Consider the following 22,649-nt stretch of genomic DNA (forward strand, 5'->3'; position numbering starts at 1 on the left):
CAATTATTGATGTTCTCTCTACTGCAGTTATGAGAATTTGTATAGTTTCCGTTAAATAAAACATGGGAGATTGACCTCTTTTGTCTACATAAAATGAATAAATTTAAATGTATATACATTTTTTTTATCGGATACCAATTTAAATCATTGAATCGATAATTATTTAAATTTAATTACAATAAACTTTTTATAAATTGAAAATACATGATAATTGCTACAATATTTGAAATAATATATCTAAAGTACATTATATTGAATATTATTTTTCGAAAAGTACTGTTGGATTGATTTCTAATAAATCGTAATTTGAAAAACGTCGAAGTTTATTATTTTTTCTCATGACTGATTAAATTGTCTACATTTTAAATTTAGGTAGAAACCCGGTATTTCTATAAATGAATGGTGAGCCTTACAACCCAGAGACAATCTAATCAAAAACACCTTAATTTTAGAGTGCTATATTCATAATTTACTGTCATTATTAACACTACCCTGAATGAAAATTCACATATACATGATTAATAATTTGTTCTCACGCTTAGAAGCTTTCGTACTTTATAGGTTGCAAATTGCTAGAATAAATAAATTAACATATTTTAATATAAAAAGATTTTGTCAAATATTATTTTGAAGTTATGAAAATTTTAATAACAAAAACTGTACTAAACTTGAATTAGCGCAGTGAGTAAAAATTCATCATGCTACACAGCGGCACTAGAGAATCGCCTGAAAATGTGTAAAGGATTACGTCTAACATATTTATAAGGTGATTCATGGATTTGTGTTGTTCGGTACGTAAAAAAAAAAAAATGTCCGTTTACGGATTTCGTTGGCCGAGGGAGGGTTGACGTGCGTTATCCAATCTCCCGATTTCTGCATTCGACATTACATCGAGACATTAAATCGTCGTGTCGGCATAACACGAGCAGACGTTCGGAATACTTTCGAGGCGTCAGAAATCTGATACGCGGCGATCCGATTTACACGTAATCTCGGCGCGTTACACAATACACACATACCTACACAGGAACGGGAACGCTTATTCCGTATTCCCCGAGAACCGGAGACTTCACCCGGTCCCCGTTGACTTTCACTGGGAGATCCACTTGGGCGAGGAGGAGACCGCGGGAGAGGAGACCGGGCGAGCGTGACCGGAATGTCACGCCGGAGTTGTCCGCTGCGTTTCGCGCGGCATCCCCGCCGTGACCTCGTCGGAAGTTCACGACGACGCTCGTTTCCTCTCTACTGTGTTTCTCTATCGAGAGCATAATTTACGGACGGATGCGAAGCGCGTGGAGTGATGATCGCAAGTTTCGACTTTTCATATCCGCTCCTTTGCTTATGCTTGCTTTATACATCTGTGCATTTCATCTCGAATGAAACGATATTCGGGGCATTCGGGCTTTTCTTTATCACGAGTGCAACGCCACCTGCATTTGTATTTTTCATTGGAAGCAAGTTGCGATTTCAAATGCTTTTTTTTGAAGTAATTATAAATAGTAATGAAATAAATAAAAATATGCCAATTTGACTTTCACGAATTTTTAATCGTATTTTTTTGGTAGCATAGATTTATTGGTACAAATTTTTAGGAAGAGATATATTTCTTTTTTAATTTTGCTGAAATTATGCGCGAAGTTATTGATTCCATCACTGGTTTCTAAAAATACTTTTTTATTCTAATTGGATGTTTTTTTTTAAAACTGCGCTATGTACTTAATTTTAATAAACATTAACAGTACACGTATGCTACAATAACAATTATTACAATACAATTAGTGTATTCTTTATTATCTTTTATAATCCTCTTTTCATAATTTAAATCTTTTCTTTGTTAAAAAATAATTTTGTATTTACTTAGATGTAAAAAGAATAGTTTTAAAATAGGACACTCAAACTAGCTATTAAAATGTCGAATTTTTTTGCCGCACTGCGTATCATTCTTGTACTTTCTTTATAATTATTTTTAAATCTGCGTTCAGCTAAATTTTTAGGTACTTTATTCTTTAAACCTTATATTCTTTAAACCTTATATACCAAGGCGTCCTTTTCGTATGCATTTATGACGATCACGTTATCGAGGATAACAGACGCTTCGGTAAGCGACTGCGAAATTTCGATTACAGGACCGCGCCGAATATTCGACGTACTTTGCATCGATATGTATAACATCACGAATCCGTAACAGTATTGCTTAAGTTCGATCGATGAAAGCCCGTAAGAAAGTCTATTGTAATTCGTGGATGGTCGCGACCCGATTGTATTTATACATGTGCTGGTATGGCCGTAGACTTAGTCGGCGCGGACTTGTCCATCCTTAAACAAATTAGTTCCTTGAGTTGTTCAGTCTAATTCAATGTCGAGGCCCCGTGGGAAATAGCGCAGTTTTTTGAAGAAGACAACTGGATTGCCTTAGTGCAGTGTTAAGTGCGAGAAGAATATTATACGGACTTGGAAATGCGGCTGTTTTCGGTACCTACTAATATATAACAAAAAAAACTTTTTTTGAAGTAATTGTCGTGTTATCTATCTGCATATTTGTCCAAAAACACAAAATTATTGAAATACTTTTAATTAAAATTTCCATTTTTTTTGTAAAAATATATCTTAGATAAAAAATGATTTGATTTTGTGTTATATTTTTACGTGTACAAAACATAGAATTTCGTTACGTTAACATTTTATGTATGATTTTATTTTAAACAAGTCTTTACACAATATTTTACATATGTAAAAGAGAAATAGATAAACTAACAAGCAATTTATAAATAATTAATAATATTTAAAAGTATATTTATATTTTTTTTTATAACTATAATTAATTTTTATTATTTTAAAAAATACTGACTGGAACATTAAAAATACATTAAGATTACAAATGTGATTTAGAAAGTAATTACGTATAATTTTAGGAAAAAATTTATTTCTTATATATTTGATTTAATTAAAAATGTACTCTTTACTTATATCTCTGTTTTTATCTCACAATGTTTAGTTTTATACGAGAAATCTGATTCACTTAGGTCATCTATGTTCTCGTACTGGTGCCTTTGCTGACCCAAGCTAAGCAGAAAGCCGAAGTTCAAAAGTCAGATGTCACGAAGCTGGAAGTGGCAAACCTCGGCGAAGTTGTAATTAAACCCGATTTCAAGAAATCTGACATTCAACGCAAACGAGACTCCGGATACGCTTACAACAGGCCGAATCGCGTTTCTTCAAACGCTCGCTTTCGCATCCAAGCGCATCCATTTAGAGATCAAATTCCACTCAAAGTTCCTGGCCAGTTAAGCGTACCATTTACGAAATATGGACCTCCAACTCATTCGACTTTCGATCCGGCCACACACAGATATCGTGCTCAGCAACATCGAAACAAATTGCAGTACAACGCCAATCAACAGCAATTGATCGGTGGAACAGGACTGGCGGAACAAGGAATACCGAGCCCGATTAGAAACGTCGATTTCGCGGAAGAGAATCCGATTGCCAGTCAGAATAACGAGCCGTTCGGCATGCACACCGCTAATTATTTACCGCCGAAAAATCAAGAACTACCGGCTTATTCTTTGACAGACAATTTCGAGCCGCAAAACGTTCCGGGTCAATTTCACGGTACAGGCTCACAGAGCCAAAACTTAGTGCAGGCTCAGAATCATCAGATTTCCGACGCCGCCTTCTTCCTGTCCGAGAACGCGCAGGCGATTCAACAACTTTACGGCACGCCCGCGAGCAGTCAAGACTTCGCGCCTAGCAACAATCAATTTCAAGATGTCAGTAATCAGCTCCATAATCCGAACGGTCGATTCGAGAGTGTCTCGCAGAACGCTGTGGGATTTCATGGCGCATTACCGTCATACGCGTCAGGAACGCTTGATTCTCGAGAGACTCTAGAGCAAATTCAGTCTCTAGAGAAAGATCGGTTGATCGTCCAATTGCAGCAGGCTCTCACCCAGGCTCAGACTAATCCGAGAGCAAACGCGGCAGGGAGGTATGCTCAGAATCAAGCGAGTTTCGTTCAGAATCAGGAGCTTCTGGCCGCTATAAGTCAGCAAGTGAACTCACGTGTTTCCACGACGCCGCAACCTGCGGCTTTTGGCTCTGGAAACATCGCGTTTAGTCAGTCTGCCTTTCTACCAGGGACCACGGTCAATCCCTTGGGATTCCCCGTTAATTACGGTGTTCCAACAACCACGCAAACTCCGACTACAACTACTACGGTAGCGGCAACGGGAGTTTTTACTACGCAATCCCCATTACAACCGTCTAAGGGCGATGGTACTGCTCAAATAGTGTCTTCACAATCCGTATCTAACCAGCCTGGTTCCTCCGCGACTGGATCTCCCGCGGGAATCCCCGTTTACGGTGGATTCGTGCCGACCTTCATCACCGGGACCAATTTGATTCCCAGTTACGGTAGCAGCATCTTTACATCCGGATCTGTTAGACCTGTGCAATCTACCGATACGTCGCCCACTCATTTCGGAATACCGATTCCCACGGAACCGTCGCAGAAACCGGCATCGGGTTCGGCGCCTTCAACCCCAGCGACGGCGACACCACCTCTCTCGTCCGTCTCACCAGGCAATCGACCGGGGGTCGCTTTGACACCGGCGGCAATCACACCAGTGGCTCTGCCAATTCAACCAATACGACCTGTTGCTCCCCTCGCGACGCCGGTACATCCGATCACCGCTCCCTTGCTGCCGGCGCATCCCGCCCAAGTGCATCCGGCACAGACCACCCCGGCCGTAACGTCCGTTCAGCACACCTATGGCGTACAGACCGCATTGATCAATCCTGTTCTCTATAAACCGGTTAAAACGGTCTATCCGGTGTACTACTATCCCGTGGATGTTGCCTACCAGTTGCAGAAGCCTGCATCACCGAGTTACCCGTGGAATTACGCGCCTTCGTATACGACGCAGACGGGACCGGCAAAAATATGGAAATGAGGTGTTCCTGTTTTATGCATAAATAGATCGCAAGTCGATCCCCGCGATATTATTGCCGCAACCGTCAACCCGCGTGGAAAAAGAGAGAGGGAGAGATTGAAGAAGAAAGTATGGCGAAAGAGAGTGATCGCAATCGCGTGATTTTGATGTGCTAATGATATCGCGCTACATCGTCTGCTAAACTTTTTTTGCGTAAACGATTTCATTTTCTTCTTTCAATAAGAGAGATTCAGGCTGACAAGAACAATTGCTCTCTGCAAATCAATCGTTTCGATAGGAAGTTTCATTTGTCTCTCGACTTGGAATAGCTCTGAGTTGCACGTTGAATTGCATTGTCATAAATATTGTGTCAGCATAATTTGACTTAAATTTATATTTTATGTTTATCTACTAGAATTCTGCAGATTATAGCAGACTGTTAATTCTTGCTTAATCATCCAAAAAAATTACATGGAATTAAATTGGCAGAAGTTATATACAATTTCAATAGATGTATTATAACGTTTGGAATTTCATTATAATTTTGTGTTTATGTGCATTACTGTCATGTGCACTGAAATTTTATACGTATTGCTACAGTAAACAAATTCGAATAATGCACATGATTCTGATCTACCTGATACATTCTATACTTTAGAATGTATTATAAATTTTAGAAAACAAGAAGGTTATTTTTCTGCTTTTCTATTTTGTCGTACAGCGTTTAATATACTCATCTTAAGTTTCTCGCCATTGAAGAATAACTACGATGATTGTTCAATACACGCCTTCATGCCACACATCCGCTACACCATCTGTCATTGCGCATCCGTTGATTTCGAAATTCATCGTCGAGAAAGTGACATTATGCAGGTGATAATTAGCACAGTTGTCTCACCGGAATTAGGATACCGTGGCAAGAATGTCAAGCGAATGTTTCTAAGCGTCACTCGTCGTTTCTAATTGCTGATCACGCTTAAAAGGAATTTCACTATTCGTACGAGTGTATTTATAAAAGAGGAACATTTATTTTTATATAGGACTCTTTTTTAAAGAAAACGTTCCTTTTACTTTTTCCTCATTTTTGAATTGTATAACTGTGTATGTATACGTGTGTCCATGTGCGTGTGTGCATAATTATATACATATATATATATATATATTATAATGTATGTATATATATTATAAAAAAATTGTTTATCAATTTAATGATATTAGTATAAATGATGATTGCGATATTTCGCGTGTGCTTCTTCTGCCATCTCCGAAACACTTATCTTCGAGCATATGTAAATACATGTTCTATTTATTTTGCCAAATAAATATTTTTTTACTTTGAAAGATGGTGATATCGCTTCGTTCTTAATTTGATGTTAATAATTTATCTGTTTTTAACAAATGAATAAAATTTGGCGTGTATGAATATGAATACGGAATTGCCGTATTACGGAAATGCATGTAACACGGCTGACTGTGAGCGTCTAAGACGCACACATAACGTTAATCTAATTGCAGGCAGACCGCAGTATGCATGTGGCGCATCCTATATTATCGTGATGGAAAGCTGAATCAAGGAAATGAATTACCACCACTTCCGGGCCCCCGAACGGACCTACGCGAACAAACTCTCACCCGTACAGACGTGATCATCGCCACGCCATTCGATTCTGACCTCGAAAGTCGTTCGATAATTCCAGTCATGGTCAACGTAGTCAGGTTATTCGAGCAATCCTAAATATGCATAACGTATCGCTGTTCGTAGGTGTAGGATTCTCGAACGATTTTGTAATCCTTTGGACTTGTTCTTACAAGGAAAGAAAATATATGTCTAGTCCGATTCATCGATTGGAATTTACAGATTGAAATCTTCAGATAGTCGAACAGAGGCACTTTATATTCATTTAACAACATGCTGATTTTTATGATCACCTGCGCTTCTTTTCCTTGTTAAATTTAGTAGTTCTCCTCTACTGACCGTTGAAATTTTTTTAATATGCACGAGGAGATAAAAAATGCATTACTTTCTATAATTGGGGAACATGTATTTTGGGGAAAAAGATAATTAAATTAACGGACTTCGGAGAAAGTTGAAAAAGTTGTCGAGTTCGTTTGGAAGAGATAAAAATCTGTAAAATAACCATGTATTATACGAGAAATAGTAAGCGTAAAACTTAAAGCCGTATGCTTTCATTGATCACTTTTATTTATATAGCGCACGCATTAGTTCGTTGAATTTCATTAAGGGAATATTCCAGTTTATAACAGGGGATATTTTAGTTTACGTGCAAAAGTTGAAGTTTCAATAGCTTTAGCAGTTTTGAAAAAATTATGTCAGCCAAAATTTGAAAAATGTGCTTGTCTTCGAATTTACGTAACGTGAAAACTAATAAACATTTACCCGTACGAAAATTTGTACATTTTTATCAAATATGTACAAGTTTATGTATGAAAGCGTAGAAAAATATGTGTTGCAGTTTTTTTTTTTTTTTAAATTCTTCAAGAATAGGCAAACTTCGTCGTGCTCCAGATTAGAATACCTCGTTAATATTTACCGATCGATATTCTCGAAAGTTTCTGAAAAAAACACGACTGAATCGTACCATTACGAAAATCAGATTTGCATGTAGTTCCCGCAAACGCACGTACACAGTTGCAAGAGCGGTATTTGAGGGGTCAAGCATGCATCGAGCCCGGAAAGTCATCGTAGTCTCGAAAGCGTGGCTTGACCCTCTGAGCCCAGCATCAGGCTCGTCACGTTAAACCTGTTGTCAACTCACTTTCCGTATGTGACCTACATTCTACTGTCCGGCGTCCGTTTTATTCCGCTGGTGCACTTTCGTTACTGTATTTCGAAATCGTGCAGTTTCTCAAACATATTTTCTGAATTCGATTTGGGAAATCTTAAATTCCATTTAACATCAGATGTACAATTTTTTTCTAGTATTATACGCATAAACTAAACGTTTCTTTATTCAATTGTTTTTCAATTATTACGTAAATTTAATATTAAACAGCGTCGTAGCGAGAAAGCGAGAGTTCCGGCAATGACCAGACTACGTCAGCAAGAAAGACGAGGAAGTAAGATGCAAAGAGGTTTACAAACAATTTATTTAAAAAAAGAGCGGGAAGCAATGGGAAAAAGTTAGTGACCGAGAAAGTGAAAGAACTGACGAATCTGAAAAAGGGAGGACAAATCTCAAACGGCAAGAAAGTAAAAGACGAAAGTATATTGCCCGGTAATGGATTTAAAGAATCATACGTTCTAATGAAAGAGTGCGAAAGGGAGTTGTGACGGTGCAAGAAAATTATAATAAAATGATGAGAAAGCACGAAAAGCGAAAGCGATTTTAAGACGACACCTTTTATTCGAAATCATATGAAGGAAGATAATGATCCTTCTTCTTCCGACATCCGTATTTCCAAGCAGCGTTCTGATTCTAAATAGTTTTCTTGATAAATGATAGAATTTAGTTTCCTCCAAGATTAATTTATTTAATAGAGTATAAATGTTATTTTATCAATTTATTTACAATTTTTATTTAAATCGAAATTACAAATTTTCCCAAAAAATTTCCAATTTTATATAAATATTTTTACCTTTTTAATAATTTTTCTATTCAATTTAAAATGAGCTTATAGATTATCTCGACTTTCTAATTTTAGAGTGCTACTCATATTTTTCTGCTGTTACTATTATTCTAGGTGAAAATTTTCCTACATAATTAAGAATATTTTTTTATACTTGTAATAGTCTTTTATTTCTTCCTGCTTTATAGGTTGCAATTGATTATTAGAATAATTAAACTAATTTAATGTAAAAAGATGGTATTAAACGTTCCTTTAGACTAGCAAAATTTTAATAACAAAAGTTTATTAAACTTGAATTAGTATGTCAGAAAAAATTCACCTATAGTAACACTCTAGTATTAACATAAATGAAATAATTATAATGTAGCTACACACGTTTTTATATTTAAATTAAAAATAAAATTTGATTAAATTCAATCAAATTAAATACTAAATTAAATTTAAATAAAAAGGACTAATTAAATATTATTTGATTCCTTGCTTCCTTGTTTATCGAAAAAAATGTTTGAGACGATATTTGCGCGACATTGTCCGCGGTACTTCGTTTTAGTGCGTGTCTCGCGCAATAATACGTGTGCACTATACTTAGTTCTTATCGAGATGTTAACAGCGTGACAGGTATATTATTCGCAGCACACGAAAGCTGCGATAATATCTGACGTTTAAGAATATTCTGTTACGCACAGATATGCACTTGCTATGTATAAGCAAGGTAACTCTTGGTACAGCTATCTAACATCGCGCATTTTATTCGTTGGTTACTAATTAACATTGGTGACATATTTACACGTACAGACATAAATGTTAATAAGCCTGCATAAATACAATATTTATAGGCCGTATTTTAAATCTCAATACGCATATAAATTGAAATTAGTATTTTAATATATGAGTTTCTAAATTCTTGTTTACATTTGAATTATGCAAAATAGCATAAAAATATCGCAGATACTTTAAATAATTTTGTTATTCCTGTTACTCTCATCTTCTATCCTTCTCTTTCTCGGAAGTAGACCGACAGTTGTCTAAAGAATTCTCCTAATTCGTTGCTTTTGAAATTGAATGATGGCCTCAGGCAAAAGTCCCTTTCTTCATCTCTCTAGTGAAAGTAAATCGGATGTTTTCAGGTGCTATAATTTAGTTGGAAGAAGTTAGATGTATTGCTACGAATCGCCAAGAGAATGGTCACAATTACCTTCTTACTGAGTTTGTTCCTGTATGTGCGTTGATATGTTTATCATCTAAAAGCGCAAAACGGGAAACAAGATGCAATAGCTTTTTTATTCATTCCCCCTAAACGCGTGCATTTTACTTTCGAATGTTGATCGGCTTTCGACGCGAGGCGGTATCTCATCTTTTTCTATAGGCGCGCGCACGGCCCAAAGAACACTTGTCAGCGGGCGTCAACATCTTTCTCTTGCTGGTACATGCTACACTTTATGTAAGAGGCTGATGAACGCTACTACCGTGCAAGCATAATACTTGGCGCTGAGATGTTTATCTTGCACTTTCCTGCAATCGATATTAAAGTTCTTTCTAGTTTTCTAGATCTAGAGCATGAGGAAGTTTCTTAAATGTATCAAAGGATTTATTTGTATCAACGTATTTAAGAAACCCTGAAATTTCATTAAATATGTTGCTTTGTTTAAAATGTATATCAATTTAGATTTTATTTGTACAATCAACAAATTCCTTTTTAGATTTTTTGTTATATTTTTTAGATATAGGAGAGAATTGCCGTACCATTTAAGTTACCTTTTATATTTTATATTTGGTGATGATTTGCACGTAAATAAATATTGGAAATTATAGCTTGAGGTTTCAGGTTCTGTTATCACAATATTTAATATACTGTCACTAACACAACAAATTAATTTATTATAAGCTTACTGCAATTAAGTGACCGGTTATCTAAATCAATCATTAGGTCACTTGAATTGTATCACCTTTGAAATTATTGAATTAGAATTTAATTAACGATTTGAATTTAAGCTAAAGACGTGGAGTTATTAATTAATACTTATTATATTAATAATTTATCGAAAACAAATCAAATAATAATTAATAACTAATAATAATAAAAGGATAAGATATCTAAATAAAACTGCTTTGATTTAATTTTTGCAATTGTCAAATTTTTATTTGTATCAATTATTAGTTTTATTATTATCAGATTTTAAAAATATCGTTTCAATCTTAATAATAAAATAAGTAATAAATGTAAAATCTTTTATAATAAATTTTTTTATGAAAATATAAATGTTTAATATAAAATGGTATAATTGCGTTATTATTTAGTCGATAAAAAGATTTAAAATTTAACAGAAAAATACAAAAAAAGAAATGAATTAAATAAGTGTACATGAGCGGAGATGCTCTTTTCATAAATTATTTAATTTGTTCGTTTACAGAACTAGAGATAATCTGCGTAAAGAAAAATTATGATTGTTCCAGAAAACCATTTACATTTCAGTGAATTTTAATGCATGAAAGATTAGGATCCAGAATTATTAACCGTTTATTTAGATAAGAATAACAGAACTATATACCCTGGAAATGTAAATCATTAAAAATGCATATTTAATAAGTGTACATGAGCGCAAATGATTTTTTCATAAATCATTCAATTTCTTCATTAACAGCTTTAAGATAAACTGTGAACACAATAATTATCATTGTTCCAGAAAATCATATGCATTCCGGTGAATTTCAATGCATGAAAGATCAGGAACTATAAGGTATCCAAAATTATAAGCATTTATCTAGATGAAAATAACAGAATTGTATAGTCTGAAAATATTAATTATTAAAAATGCATAATTATAACACATAATATAGACATGCCTTTCTCTTATAAGCGTAATTAATTTAAATAATACGAGAGTTTATATACAACGACAAACGATGTTTATTGAATATTATAGTTTAATTTGCAAATGATGTACTTTCCTCATGTTGAAGCCGTCACTCCTTTCGCCCAGATCGAAAGTGAAGAATGCAAATTGAACTAGATATCCTGTTGCGATTCGGCAAACAATTGCATGTTTTCTCTTGATGTTTGACGAGACGGTACTTCCGCCTACAATAATTAATTACAATAAGACCAAATATGTCAAAAAAAAACGTGGAATCGAGCGGCTATGTAATATTCTTATTCTCATGTTAAAATTAGTCGGTTCTGCAAGAATGCGATTAAAAATAATTTAGCGTATCCTACTAACCGGCCTCCTTTTCAAGGTTTTCTTAATTCTTACAAGATATCGCGATATCGCGATAGGGAAATATACGAGGAAGTACGGAAGGTTATTAACCTTGTACTTTCTCAAGACACGTTGCGAGCAGGGGTAACAAAAAATGAAAGTACAAAATTTTTATCTATACGATATATTTTTTTTTTTTCGGTGGTATTTTCTTCAACGTTTGTCTGGTTGATACTGTTCGCCAAATTTGCAAAACCCTTTGGAAACCCTCTTCTTTGTCTTTTTCAAGCAGCTTGTAAATTCCCTCAAGAGGATGTTTTCGTCTCCTCCTGTTTAGCGAAGAAAAAAATTGCGGTTGCGCAATAAAGATTGAATTCGTTCGTTTTTCACCCACGAGTGGGGTTTGATTTGCACGCGATTACTCCCCGCGTATTGACTACTATCTGTGCCAAACGGCGACGATGCGACGATGCGGCGCCCGACATATCAGCGCGGGGAGACTTACCTTCACCTAGACCTTTCTTTCGCCGTACGAGAGGGGATTCATGTATAAAAGCTTTCTTCTGGCTAGCAATGGCCACAGAGACCACCATATTCGTTCAACCACTTGACCGCCACCAGATTACAGGAGATACGAGAACAACCCCATTTCAGCATGCGCTACATTGTAAGTACCGCAAGTGTTTGAAAAAATTCACAACCTTAATTTTTATACATACTGATCATCTTTATATATTCGTGTGTATTTTGTGCATATTATGTAAATTTATTATTTTTATACAAAGTGTTTAAAAAGACGCGATGAAGTCGTTGAATATTGTGACTTTTTGTTTCTAAGTAATTTGAGGTATTGAGCTCTTAAAGTATTAATAATAACATAATAATGTATAATAATTTATATAAATTATATAATTATGATTAATAATAATTGAAAAATTTTTATCAAGATTCTATATAGGTACATACAATATATTTGGACGTTAAATTTATTTATTTATTGACTTTCAACAAATATTATTAGCAAGTATCATTCAATAATTATAAATTTGTTTAATAAATTTAAATCTGGAATTTTATAACAGTAGGATCAGGAAATTGTTAAATTAATGATTTTTAATATAGTTTAATATAACAATACTTGAATTATCTATATAAAGCATTTTGTAATTTACAATGTTTATTTTAATTATGTAAAGATATTTAGATGTAGTGATTTTTATTTTAATAATTTTTTGAGGAATATATATTAAAAATCAACATCAGGAATATAAATGATATGTCAATAGTTTACATAAAATTATTATTATAATAAAACTTATTAAGTGTTATAATTCATTGCTTAATTATTGTAACAGATTTAATTATGTTTATTATAGCTTCTTTTTAGAACTTTCAGCTTTTCTTAATAATTACCAATTATATACATTATTTATAATCAGAGAGTTAAGCTAATTAATTACTGCAATTACTTAAAATTGGTATATGCTACACTATTTTATAAATTGTATGTTATAAATTCAAAGCGTTTGTATTCTTTACAATCTATTTAATTCAAATTCTGATTTAATATTCTTCCACAAATATTAACTGAATAATATTAATAATTGTTATATACAGTAATCATGTAAACGCTCATCTAACCATTGTTATGTTACATATTAATAATCAACTATCAACTTGTGATAAGCATAATTGCGCTATTGATCATCTAATTAATTTTCATATACTTCGTTGAATATTTGGAGTCCACCACCTGCTTTATATTTAGTTAACGACTGTTTATAGCTTATCAGCCTTTAATTATAACTTGGGTAATTGGCTGACAGTTTTGTATTCCACTTTCACGCAAACTGATCAAGCCCACGAAAGTGGGTTATCCTAGAAAGTGATGTACGAAGAAATGTGATAACAATTGATCTGATGATGTAGGTGTTTCTGGTGGCTTTTGCCTATGGGGTCTGCTGCGATGAAAACCTGCCGTCTCAGTTTCTATTGCAACTAAAGAACAAACGCGGCATCAACGACCACTCGCTGACTTTTCCGTCGGAATCTTCCTCCTATTCAACGCCTGTTCACTCGAGCCTTAGTTCCGGTTACGGGCTAGGTGGATCGTCCGGTGGCTTCTCCCTAGGGCATGCCGGAGCACTTCTCAACTCAGGCGGCTCCGTCGGGCACGGAATTGGATATCCTTTAGCGTCGTCCGGTAGCCTCGGTCTCGGATACCAATCGCCAGGACTGAGCCACGGCCCCTTGAGTCACCAGAGTGTCTCTTTGGGCGGACACTCGGCTCAAAGCACCTACTCGGTGCCCAGCATAGCGAATTTGGGAAGCGGCGGCAGTAGCAACGGGCTTTTCGCGCCGTCGAAAACTGGTCCCGTTACCTTCGGAATCCACGGTGGCGGCGGTAGCGGCAGCACTTCCGGTTCTAGCTCGTATAGAGCGCCGGTCTATGCTTCCGGCGGACACAGACTCTCGTCTTACAGCAACGGAGAATCATCGAACTCTCTTGGTTTTCAGATCGTGTTGGGTGGCTCCTCGGGTACCTCGTCAAGCTACAATCTTCCTACTCACTCCGCAACCTCGAGTCCTTCGCATTCCGTGACGGGTGGCCTGGTTATCGCCGGTTCACACGGCGGTTCCCCCAGCAGCTCCTACAGTCTCCCAACATCCGCATCCTCTCACGGCATTTCCACTCTTGGCGGCTCTTCAAACGCTCACAGTACGCCATCTTCGTTTACCTATCCGATTAACTCTGGATCTCACGAAATCTCTACGTTGTCTGGCGATGGATCCTCCGGTTATGCCAGCCCCTCAGGATCCTATGGCTCCTCCAGCACTCACCCCGGATTCTCCGGCGTGTCGTCCGGCGGTTCCAGTTACCAGCTACCGATCTCTTCGGGATCTCACTCAGGATCGGCCAATGGCGTCACATACACGACTTACGTGCCGTCCCATTCGTCTGGTAACAGTGCCAGCTACTCCAGCCCCAGCGTCTCTTACGCGACTCCAAATGTCAACCACGCAGGATCTATTGGGCCCAGTTACTCCAACGCCGATGTCAGCTATTCCCTCAGTGTGAACCACGTGGGTTCCAGTTCCAGCCCCATCACAGCTTATACCGGAAATCGCGGATATACTCCCACGTATTACAGTTCGCCCAGTTCTCATGGGGCACTCGCGGATTCTCATGGATCTTACGCCAGCGTAAGCCCGAAATATGTCGGATACGTTCCTGGGACGAAGTTTTACCATGCGGACGCGGATAGCGCAAAGTATGACACGATCTCGTACTCGGTTCCATTCGGAAAATATTAATTTATGTAATTTTGTAAATTTCTTTACAATTTTCTTACGTCGCATTGCTAGGATTCGATAACAGCTTACGATTTTATTATTAATTACAAGGCCCGTGTTCGGGTCTCGTGACAAACGGGCGATTCAACTCCGAATGCGTCGTAAATATGAGATTGTCTAATTACTTAATCTTATGCTGACTCGATCTTGCCATGAGAAATGGTAGTGTCCCAAAGTAGTTCACGTATGTTGTTGAGAATAAAAATAGTGAATTATTTATATTTAAATTTTTTTTTACCGTACGATTTATATAGAGACAGAAATCTGTACTGCAATCGTACCGAAATACCGAACTGTTATCTATATTTATATCATTGACAAATGTTGTAGAATATTCCTTTCTTTGTTATCTCTTGTATCACTGACAATTGTGATATTGTTACATAATTTTATATTTTCTTTTGTAATAAATGAGTTGATTTTCCAACGCACACACCAGAAAACCCACTTTACGTCTTCAAAACGGACAGCGGCACGCTTATTACGACCGTTAACGATCGGCAATTAATTTAGAACGGTCGCTCGTAAAACTCGAATAGCGTAAGAGTTTAAAATCCGAGTTTCTCGAGTCGCGAAAGAGTACCGTCATTAAATTGTGCCTGCATGTTGCACATTGCGTGCGATGTGCACAAGACGCACTCTATGCGCCAATGTTTCTTCTAATGAGGTTTAAATACGCGCGTGATGATAGAGACGATCAACGAGATTAGATAAGTGAAAGTATATCGCAAAATCGACCAACAAAGATACGATTGCGTTCTTAATTATTTCAATTAATGCCGTAATTAAATCATTTAGAGCGCTGGTTTACTTTCGTGTCCGCGTTTACAGATCTTCGCGAATAGGATGTAATTGATTCGACACGCGCGATGGAAGGTAATACGCGTATCGAAAGACACTTGAATGGATCTCGACATGGGCATTGTTGTCTGTCAGAATAATTAATGTACCTGGCAACGAACGGCGGGCGCGGCGCGCTGCTCCTTCTGCTTTTACTTGCGACGCTACCGTGAAAGTTATTGACCGCACACGAACGGTATAGTCGCGCACGAAACGTAATAATAAAAGCACAAGTCCGCCCATCGGACAGAAACGGGATCGCTTTTACTCCAAGGCCGGGACGGGCCGGGCTGAGTAAGAGAGATACCTTTCTAAACCTTTATTTTATTTGGGAAAGTGATTGCCGGCTCCGACAGAAATGTCGACTGGTCAAATTTATTGGACGGGTTTAACGTAATATACGTGGGAATTGATAAAGTATATGGTTTCTTTTCTCTTTGATATTACATACACAGGACCAGTAATTAGCTTTGAAAGCGAAATTACGTAATAAAGTGCAATATGCAAATAGCAAATATTTCTTATTGCTAGGTTATTATTTTTTATATATTAAAAGTTAAATAATATAATAGCTCAATGTATCATTTAATTCAAACCAATAAATTACAAAATTGCAATTATTAATATTAGTGACTGAGATTCGTAAAATAATTATACTAATTAAGAGTATTTTTATTTTACAACTTGATAATTAATTGAGCATCATGCATTTCTCTACTTGACCTATATTTTATTCGGATGTACTTTTATAAATTAAAAAGTTTACAAGATACAAATGAAATGATTTAGAAAGTAAATGATAACGTTGAGCGACATTAAATATACTTTCAGACATTACGTCAAGCATTAGCCTAGTTTAATGTAATTTAACTTGAACTTTGTATCAGTAATATGTCATGCCTGATCAAATATCGGGGTGATTAATGAATCGCGCTGGAAGTCTGTTAATCGGCAATTCGTACGACAAGAAGATCAGGCAGTTTTCACTAATCGAGTTTTCGATTACACGGCCAGGGAGATATCCGGCCGCCTACGTAGGAAAGCGACTTCAGTTAGTCGCTCCGATCGTGCGTACTTCTTTCGCGCACCTGACCCAATTTCTGCTGCTCGCGTATGCACCGAGCACGTGAGTACGGACGTGCTCACGCGCGCGAGTGCCGCACGAAACAACGACGCGTCACGATACGAAAGAGTCGCACGCATATAGTCTCACGAGTCCTGCTCCTCGGATGTGTAGTCCAGCTGACGTGTACGTACGATGCCCCACGCCGTTGCCCGATTCGGTGTATCCAGCAAATATAGAAAACGCGACGTTTCACTATTTTCTGACTGGTTTTGCGAGAGGCACGCTCATCGGACTTCTCTCACTCTCACGCCCGGCACGGCGAGAGCGGGGAAAAGTCCGCTCTTACTCTTCGCAAAGGCGGTTCCCCCGGGCGGAACCCCGTCACGCATCTCTGTCTTGATCGCGGACTTGCGAGTGCCCGCCCTGTCAGGCGACCGGGAGATTCACTTTCGTGACGTACCGACCTGTAACGCGAGTCCCTTTTTTTTCTCCAGTGAAGTAATTGAACGGGATTCGAGCATGTGCGACAGGTAATGTAGCAGTTAGTTATAAAAATACATTTTTGTTACGGTAGGATTTAGGAGTTAAGTGGGCGGAGTAGTTGAAGAGGATACAGTGGAATTTTTAGAGATTGACGATTTGTTATATAAGATTTTTCAAACTCGCTCAAGGTGCTAAGTCTTTAAAATCAATTTCTGGGAAATTAAGCTTTCCAAAAAATATGATTATAATATCGTTTTTGCGATAAATATTTAATAAATAATTTAGAAAAATTATCTTTTATTTACTGTAATAATGCCAAAACCAATTTTTTCAATTCTTCTTTTTTTATTTTTGTGGAAGAATCACATTATCATACCTGTTAATTTTTTTTTGTTTTCCTCATTATGCAATATCGTTACATTTTTACAAATAACATACTAATAATAAATATTTTGTCGATAATTTTGAGTCTAGATCAAACAACACGTTGACGAATGTAATTGTTATATTTTTAATTTAAAATATTGATTATTAACAAACCCATTGTACAAAATGTAAATAGGCTACTGTAATACCACCTTTTCTCTTCTTTCAAAATTCTTTTAAACTCAAGGTGTTGATTCTTTAAAATCGAGTTAGGTAATAAAAAAAGTGTTATAATATTGCTTTCAATAAATATTCAATAACGATTTAAAAAATTAAATTATATATGCATTGAAATTTATTATGAACTCTAAAACAAGTTTATCAAATTTGTTTGCTATATCCGCATTTTAATGAAGATATATATCTTCTGGTACGTGATACAAGTGGAAAGATACAAAGTTATTTCACCTGCTCCTTTATCTAAAGTAAGAGAAATCGATAAGAATAATTTTTTTTTCTCCCGGACATCGTCGCGATGCAATCGCCCATATCAAATGTTGTCGTGGTATCACAGATTTGTCCGATAAGAATTCACCAGCGGGAGACGGGTGAAAGTAAAGTAAATCGACGTTTTCAAAGGTACGAGAACGTCCGCGTCGCCGCGAAAGGCGTTGTTTGAGCGAGATTGGAAAGGTCCTTCCCGAGGATGCCGGAGGGCGCTCCACTTCCTGGTTCATTCGATATTGAGCGGTCATCGTCTTGTTCTCCGACCGGCTACCTTTAGTCGATTCAGTCTGCAGACTTTCGCGAAAATCATGCGTTGTCCAATATTTTAGAGATTTTTTCTCAGCCATGTGTCGCCAACAGCTTAATTTATAATTGCTCAACCCCGCTGCTCTGTTCCGATCAATTTGAAAATGTATTTTATTTTTTTACTGATATTTTATTTTAAAACGTTTCTCTCTGGCACTTAATGATTTCGTCTATTAATGTGTAAGACTTCTTTTTTGTGAAAATTTTTTTTTTTTAGAACTTTCCTTATCATCCTGATTCAAACGATATAAAAGTATAAATTTGAACGGAACAGCAGAGTTAATAATCGTTGAGCTCGTGGGAAGGGCTGTCGCAGACACTCACTTGTTTCCTCATCACGTCCGGCGGAAGATGACGATCCGATATCTACCTCACTACCGGTTGATGACGGATCGGCCCGTCACATTCGCCATTTGACGGCGATCGAACGGCATTCTATACATTTTCACTGCGCCATCGAGGCGTGCACTATCACTTCCAGTTGCCTACATATAAGAACAGAGAAATGTTAAACTAGTTTCCGCGATTTTTCCGGTGGCTAGGTATAAAAGAGAAATTCAATGTCGGCCGATATGTCATTAAAGGTGGAAACGTTGCGCCGGTCTGATCTGCGAAATTGCTGGTGCGGACGAGGTGCCGAATGAAATAGCGATTAGACGACGGAAGAAAGCACAGCTTTGCGACCATCCAACGGCGATAGGTGAACCGCAGCGGAGATGGAGCGGCTGGTCAGTATAAATTAATAAATTTATTAATTAATTTGTGTTAAAAAAAATGTGTGTTTTATTTAACGTTATTGTATTTAGCGCTAATTAAAAATGATGTCTTATTCTCTTTACACGATCTAATTGCAGACGGGGATTTATTTTAAGGAATTCCGTTGTGTTTTAAAACAGTTTACAATTTGATATATCTTAATTTTGAGATTTTAATGAAACGAATATTTTCATTCGAATCTTAAGTGCTTTTGTTTCATTTTGACGAGAACATATATGTGTACAGAGGAAGGCAATTACTTATAAAAAATACTTTAAATTATTCATTAATTATTTTAAAAGAGAAAAATGCAATTTTTTTATAACGATTATATTATTTCACTAACAATGAAATTTCCATTTATTTGAGTAATTATGCAAAACACAATTATAATTAATTAATATTACTTTGTAATATTAATTATATCTGCATGTCTTATTAGTACAAAATAAAAATACATGTGCATAATGTATTATGCTTTAATTAACTATGTGAAATTGCCGATTGCATTTTGTTATAAATACAAATGCCCAATTACAGATACTGCTCTGCTTGCTGTCACCAGCAATTTTCGCCCGGCCGCATAAAATCAGGGATCCTAATGACGAGCCATTTCTACCGATACATCCGGTCTACCCTTACAGCCCCAAATTAATCAAGCGAGCCACCGAGGGCGAAGCAAATCCCCAATTAACATCGGAGCTGTACGCTCCGAAAGTCGACGCCAAAGACACCTACAGCTCCAGCTACAGCAGCAATTACCAAAGGGACTCTTATTACCCTGATTATAATCCGTATCTCGCAAACAGCACACAACCCGCATTCGTCTATCCGTCGCCGTACGACGGCGAGATGTACGTCTACGCCAACGCGCCGTATCCCGCCTATAATTCATATCCCACCCAGTACGCGGTGAATCCGGTACCGCCGCCGTACCATCCAAACTACTACTATCAGCCGCCCTATTACTACCCTCATTACTTCAGTCACGCTCTGTTCCCGCCGCCACCGTCGTCATCGTCGGGCGTCGACTATCGCGAGATGTCGCAAGTTACCGTCTCGGAGGACGACAAGCAAGACGCGGACAAAAAGGGCGAGAGACCGAAAGAGGCGAATCAAAACGCGCCGACGAGCCAGTTCGTGGACGGCGGGAATTACATAGCCAGCAATTCGCGGGACCTCGACGTGCAATCCAGCACGTACAAAGTGGCCAGCCCGTATAATCAACTCGCGCAGGACGTTCAAGTGAAAACTCTACCGAACTACCTTCCCCTGCCGAAGACGATGTACAGAGTCATCACCGTGGGTGTGCAACCTGTCGCTCCGGATTACGCGCTGCCCACCGCGTACGTGAAGGCTCAGCCCGTTGAGCAGATGACGAGCCAAGCGTTGGCCGATTTACTGGCGCAGAACGCGCAACAGCAAGCCGGTCGCTCCTACGAGAGCAGCAGGGACTCCTTGAACGGTGCTGGTAACGATGGGTCGTACGAAAGCCAGGACGCGTACAATCCAAACGCGCCGTCGTATGTGAATATTCCAGTCACGAGAGGCAAACCCGGTGTCACCTACATGATCGATTCCATTGGAACGGTGGCCAAGGTTAATGGTGAACAAGCGAAGCATCGGACCTCGGCGTCTCAGAGGGTGCCGAGTAGGAACATGAAGTACTCGAACGCTTACGTGCAAAAGCCGACACGGAATTACTCCCAAGCGTCGTACACATCGCCCGAAAGTGGCAGCAATCATCGCGCTCGCGTGAGCAGCAGTCGACCGGCGAGTCAAACTGACAAGTACGACAGTTACGACGCGTCTCAAAGTTACGGCGGCACTTACAGTCAATCCGGCAACAAGCAGGAACAGAATTATGGTACCTATCAGAGTCAACCGGTTTCTTATCAGAGCGAGGATTTTACCGTCGCTCCGCAGACACCTCGAACGCACACCTATCAGTACTCCGCTTACGAATCGGCACAGGCGCAGCAACCTCTGCAAGATGCGATCCATACGGATGACGGCAACTTTGGGACTAAACAATATAAAGGATAAAATGTAGGAAATGCGATAAAACTGAACTCTGATGCTGTTATATGTAAGATGTATTATTGTTATTTTCTTGTTATTGAATTGACGCGACTTTTTTCAGTCCTAGTGAATTAAACAATCTGTGTAGAACATCTCAAATATTGAGCATTATTATATTTATTAATGTACTAATTGTTTACGAAAGAGTTGAGTTGTGATTTTACTCAATTTTTCATATTAAATGTTTTATTATTAATTATTTTATTTTTATTTTACCTGTAAAGTTCCCAAATTTTACAAGCAAGAGATTTATAATTTTTAGTTACAAAACAGTGAAATAAATAATTTAAAACTTAATGATGTTCATCCACACACACATACACACACATTTTAACATTGATCCATTCTTTCAGTTTAATGTATTCATTGATAAATAACAGTATTGATTGAAAATGCATTCTCATAATTTTATAAGAATGTTATAATGAACAAATTGTATACACACAAATGTTATAACATACCAAATTTACAAAATGATTTATTTTACTATTTAGCTTTTTTAAATAAAATTGGAACGGGAAAGTTATTGCGAACTATTGCAATGTATCAAATAAAATTTTATAGCTAATATTATATTATGTACACAATTTTTACATATGGTATGTTTAAAATTATATAAAGTATTTATATCTTTTAATAATGTTTGTATTTATAATTTATCTTTGAATTTTAAGTGAATCAAAGATTTAATTTTATAAAATTATAATTATTTCGGTAAATAATTATTTTAATATTATAAATCATGTTAAATCTATAAAATTGTAATTAAATCTTTGATTTTCTTAAAATTACAAAGTTTAAAATTCAAAGATAAATTATAGATAAAAGCAGTGGTGAAAAATATGAATATATATTTTTAAACAAACCATCTATAAAAATTGTATAAATAATTTGAAAGCAATTATTAAATTTGTTTGAGATTAAACTTTATTTCGTAACATCTTTGTCTTGATTTCATTTAAAAGAATTAAAATGCAGAACTAAATCTCTTCGTAAATTTTGTATACTATAAAACTTTTATATTTACGTGCTCTGCGTTATATTTTTTTGTGTCTAATGAGAAGATTAGGAGATTGAGTTAAATTGCAATTTCTTTCTTTGCGCGGCAAAATAGAAGAAACGTGCTTATACATTTCCACACTTTCACTCCCTAATTCACTAAGTCAAACA

General features: G+C 36.8%; 2 protein-coding genes and 1 non-coding gene across 3 annotated transcripts; all 3 read left to right on the top strand.

Moving 5' to 3' along the window:
• The first annotated feature begins 2,015 nt into the window (after nucleotides 1-2,015).
• LOC105194913 (ataxin-2 homolog) lies at nucleotides 2,016-6,337 on the top strand. The gene is made up of 2 exons (XM_039448375.1): nucleotides 2,016-2,472; nucleotides 3,024-6,337. Exons 1-2 carry the CDS (start codon nucleotides 2,458-2,460, stop codon nucleotides 4,950-4,952), a joined length of 1,944 nt encoding a protein of 647 aa, XP_039304309.1. The 5' UTR covers nucleotides 2,016-2,457; the 3' UTR covers nucleotides 4,953-6,337.
• Nucleotides 6,338-12,256: 5,919 nt separating this feature from the next.
• On the top strand, nucleotides 12,257-15,516 carry LOC105194934. Its single transcript, XR_003268864.2, has 2 exons — nucleotides 12,257-12,386; nucleotides 13,649-15,516. It is a non-coding gene; the product is annotated as a putative protein TPRXL (transcript).
• Nucleotides 15,517-19,225: 3,709 nt separating this feature from the next.
• On the top strand, nucleotides 19,226-21,675 carry LOC105194933. The gene is made up of 2 exons (XM_011160069.3): nucleotides 19,226-19,369; nucleotides 19,938-21,675. The coding sequence occupies exons 1-2, from the start codon at nucleotides 19,358-19,360 to the stop codon at nucleotides 21,441-21,443; spliced, it is 1,518 nt and encodes a 505-aa protein (XP_011158371.2). The 5' UTR covers nucleotides 19,226-19,357; the 3' UTR covers nucleotides 21,444-21,675.
• The last annotated feature ends 974 nt before the right edge of the window (nucleotides 21,676-22,649 follow it).

This window comes from Solenopsis invicta, chromosome 4 (assembly GCF_016802725.1).
Source record: "Solenopsis invicta isolate M01_SB chromosome 4, UNIL_Sinv_3.0, whole genome shotgun sequence".
Taxonomy (NCBI): Eukaryota; Metazoa; Arthropoda; class Insecta; order Hymenoptera; family Formicidae; genus Solenopsis; species Solenopsis invicta.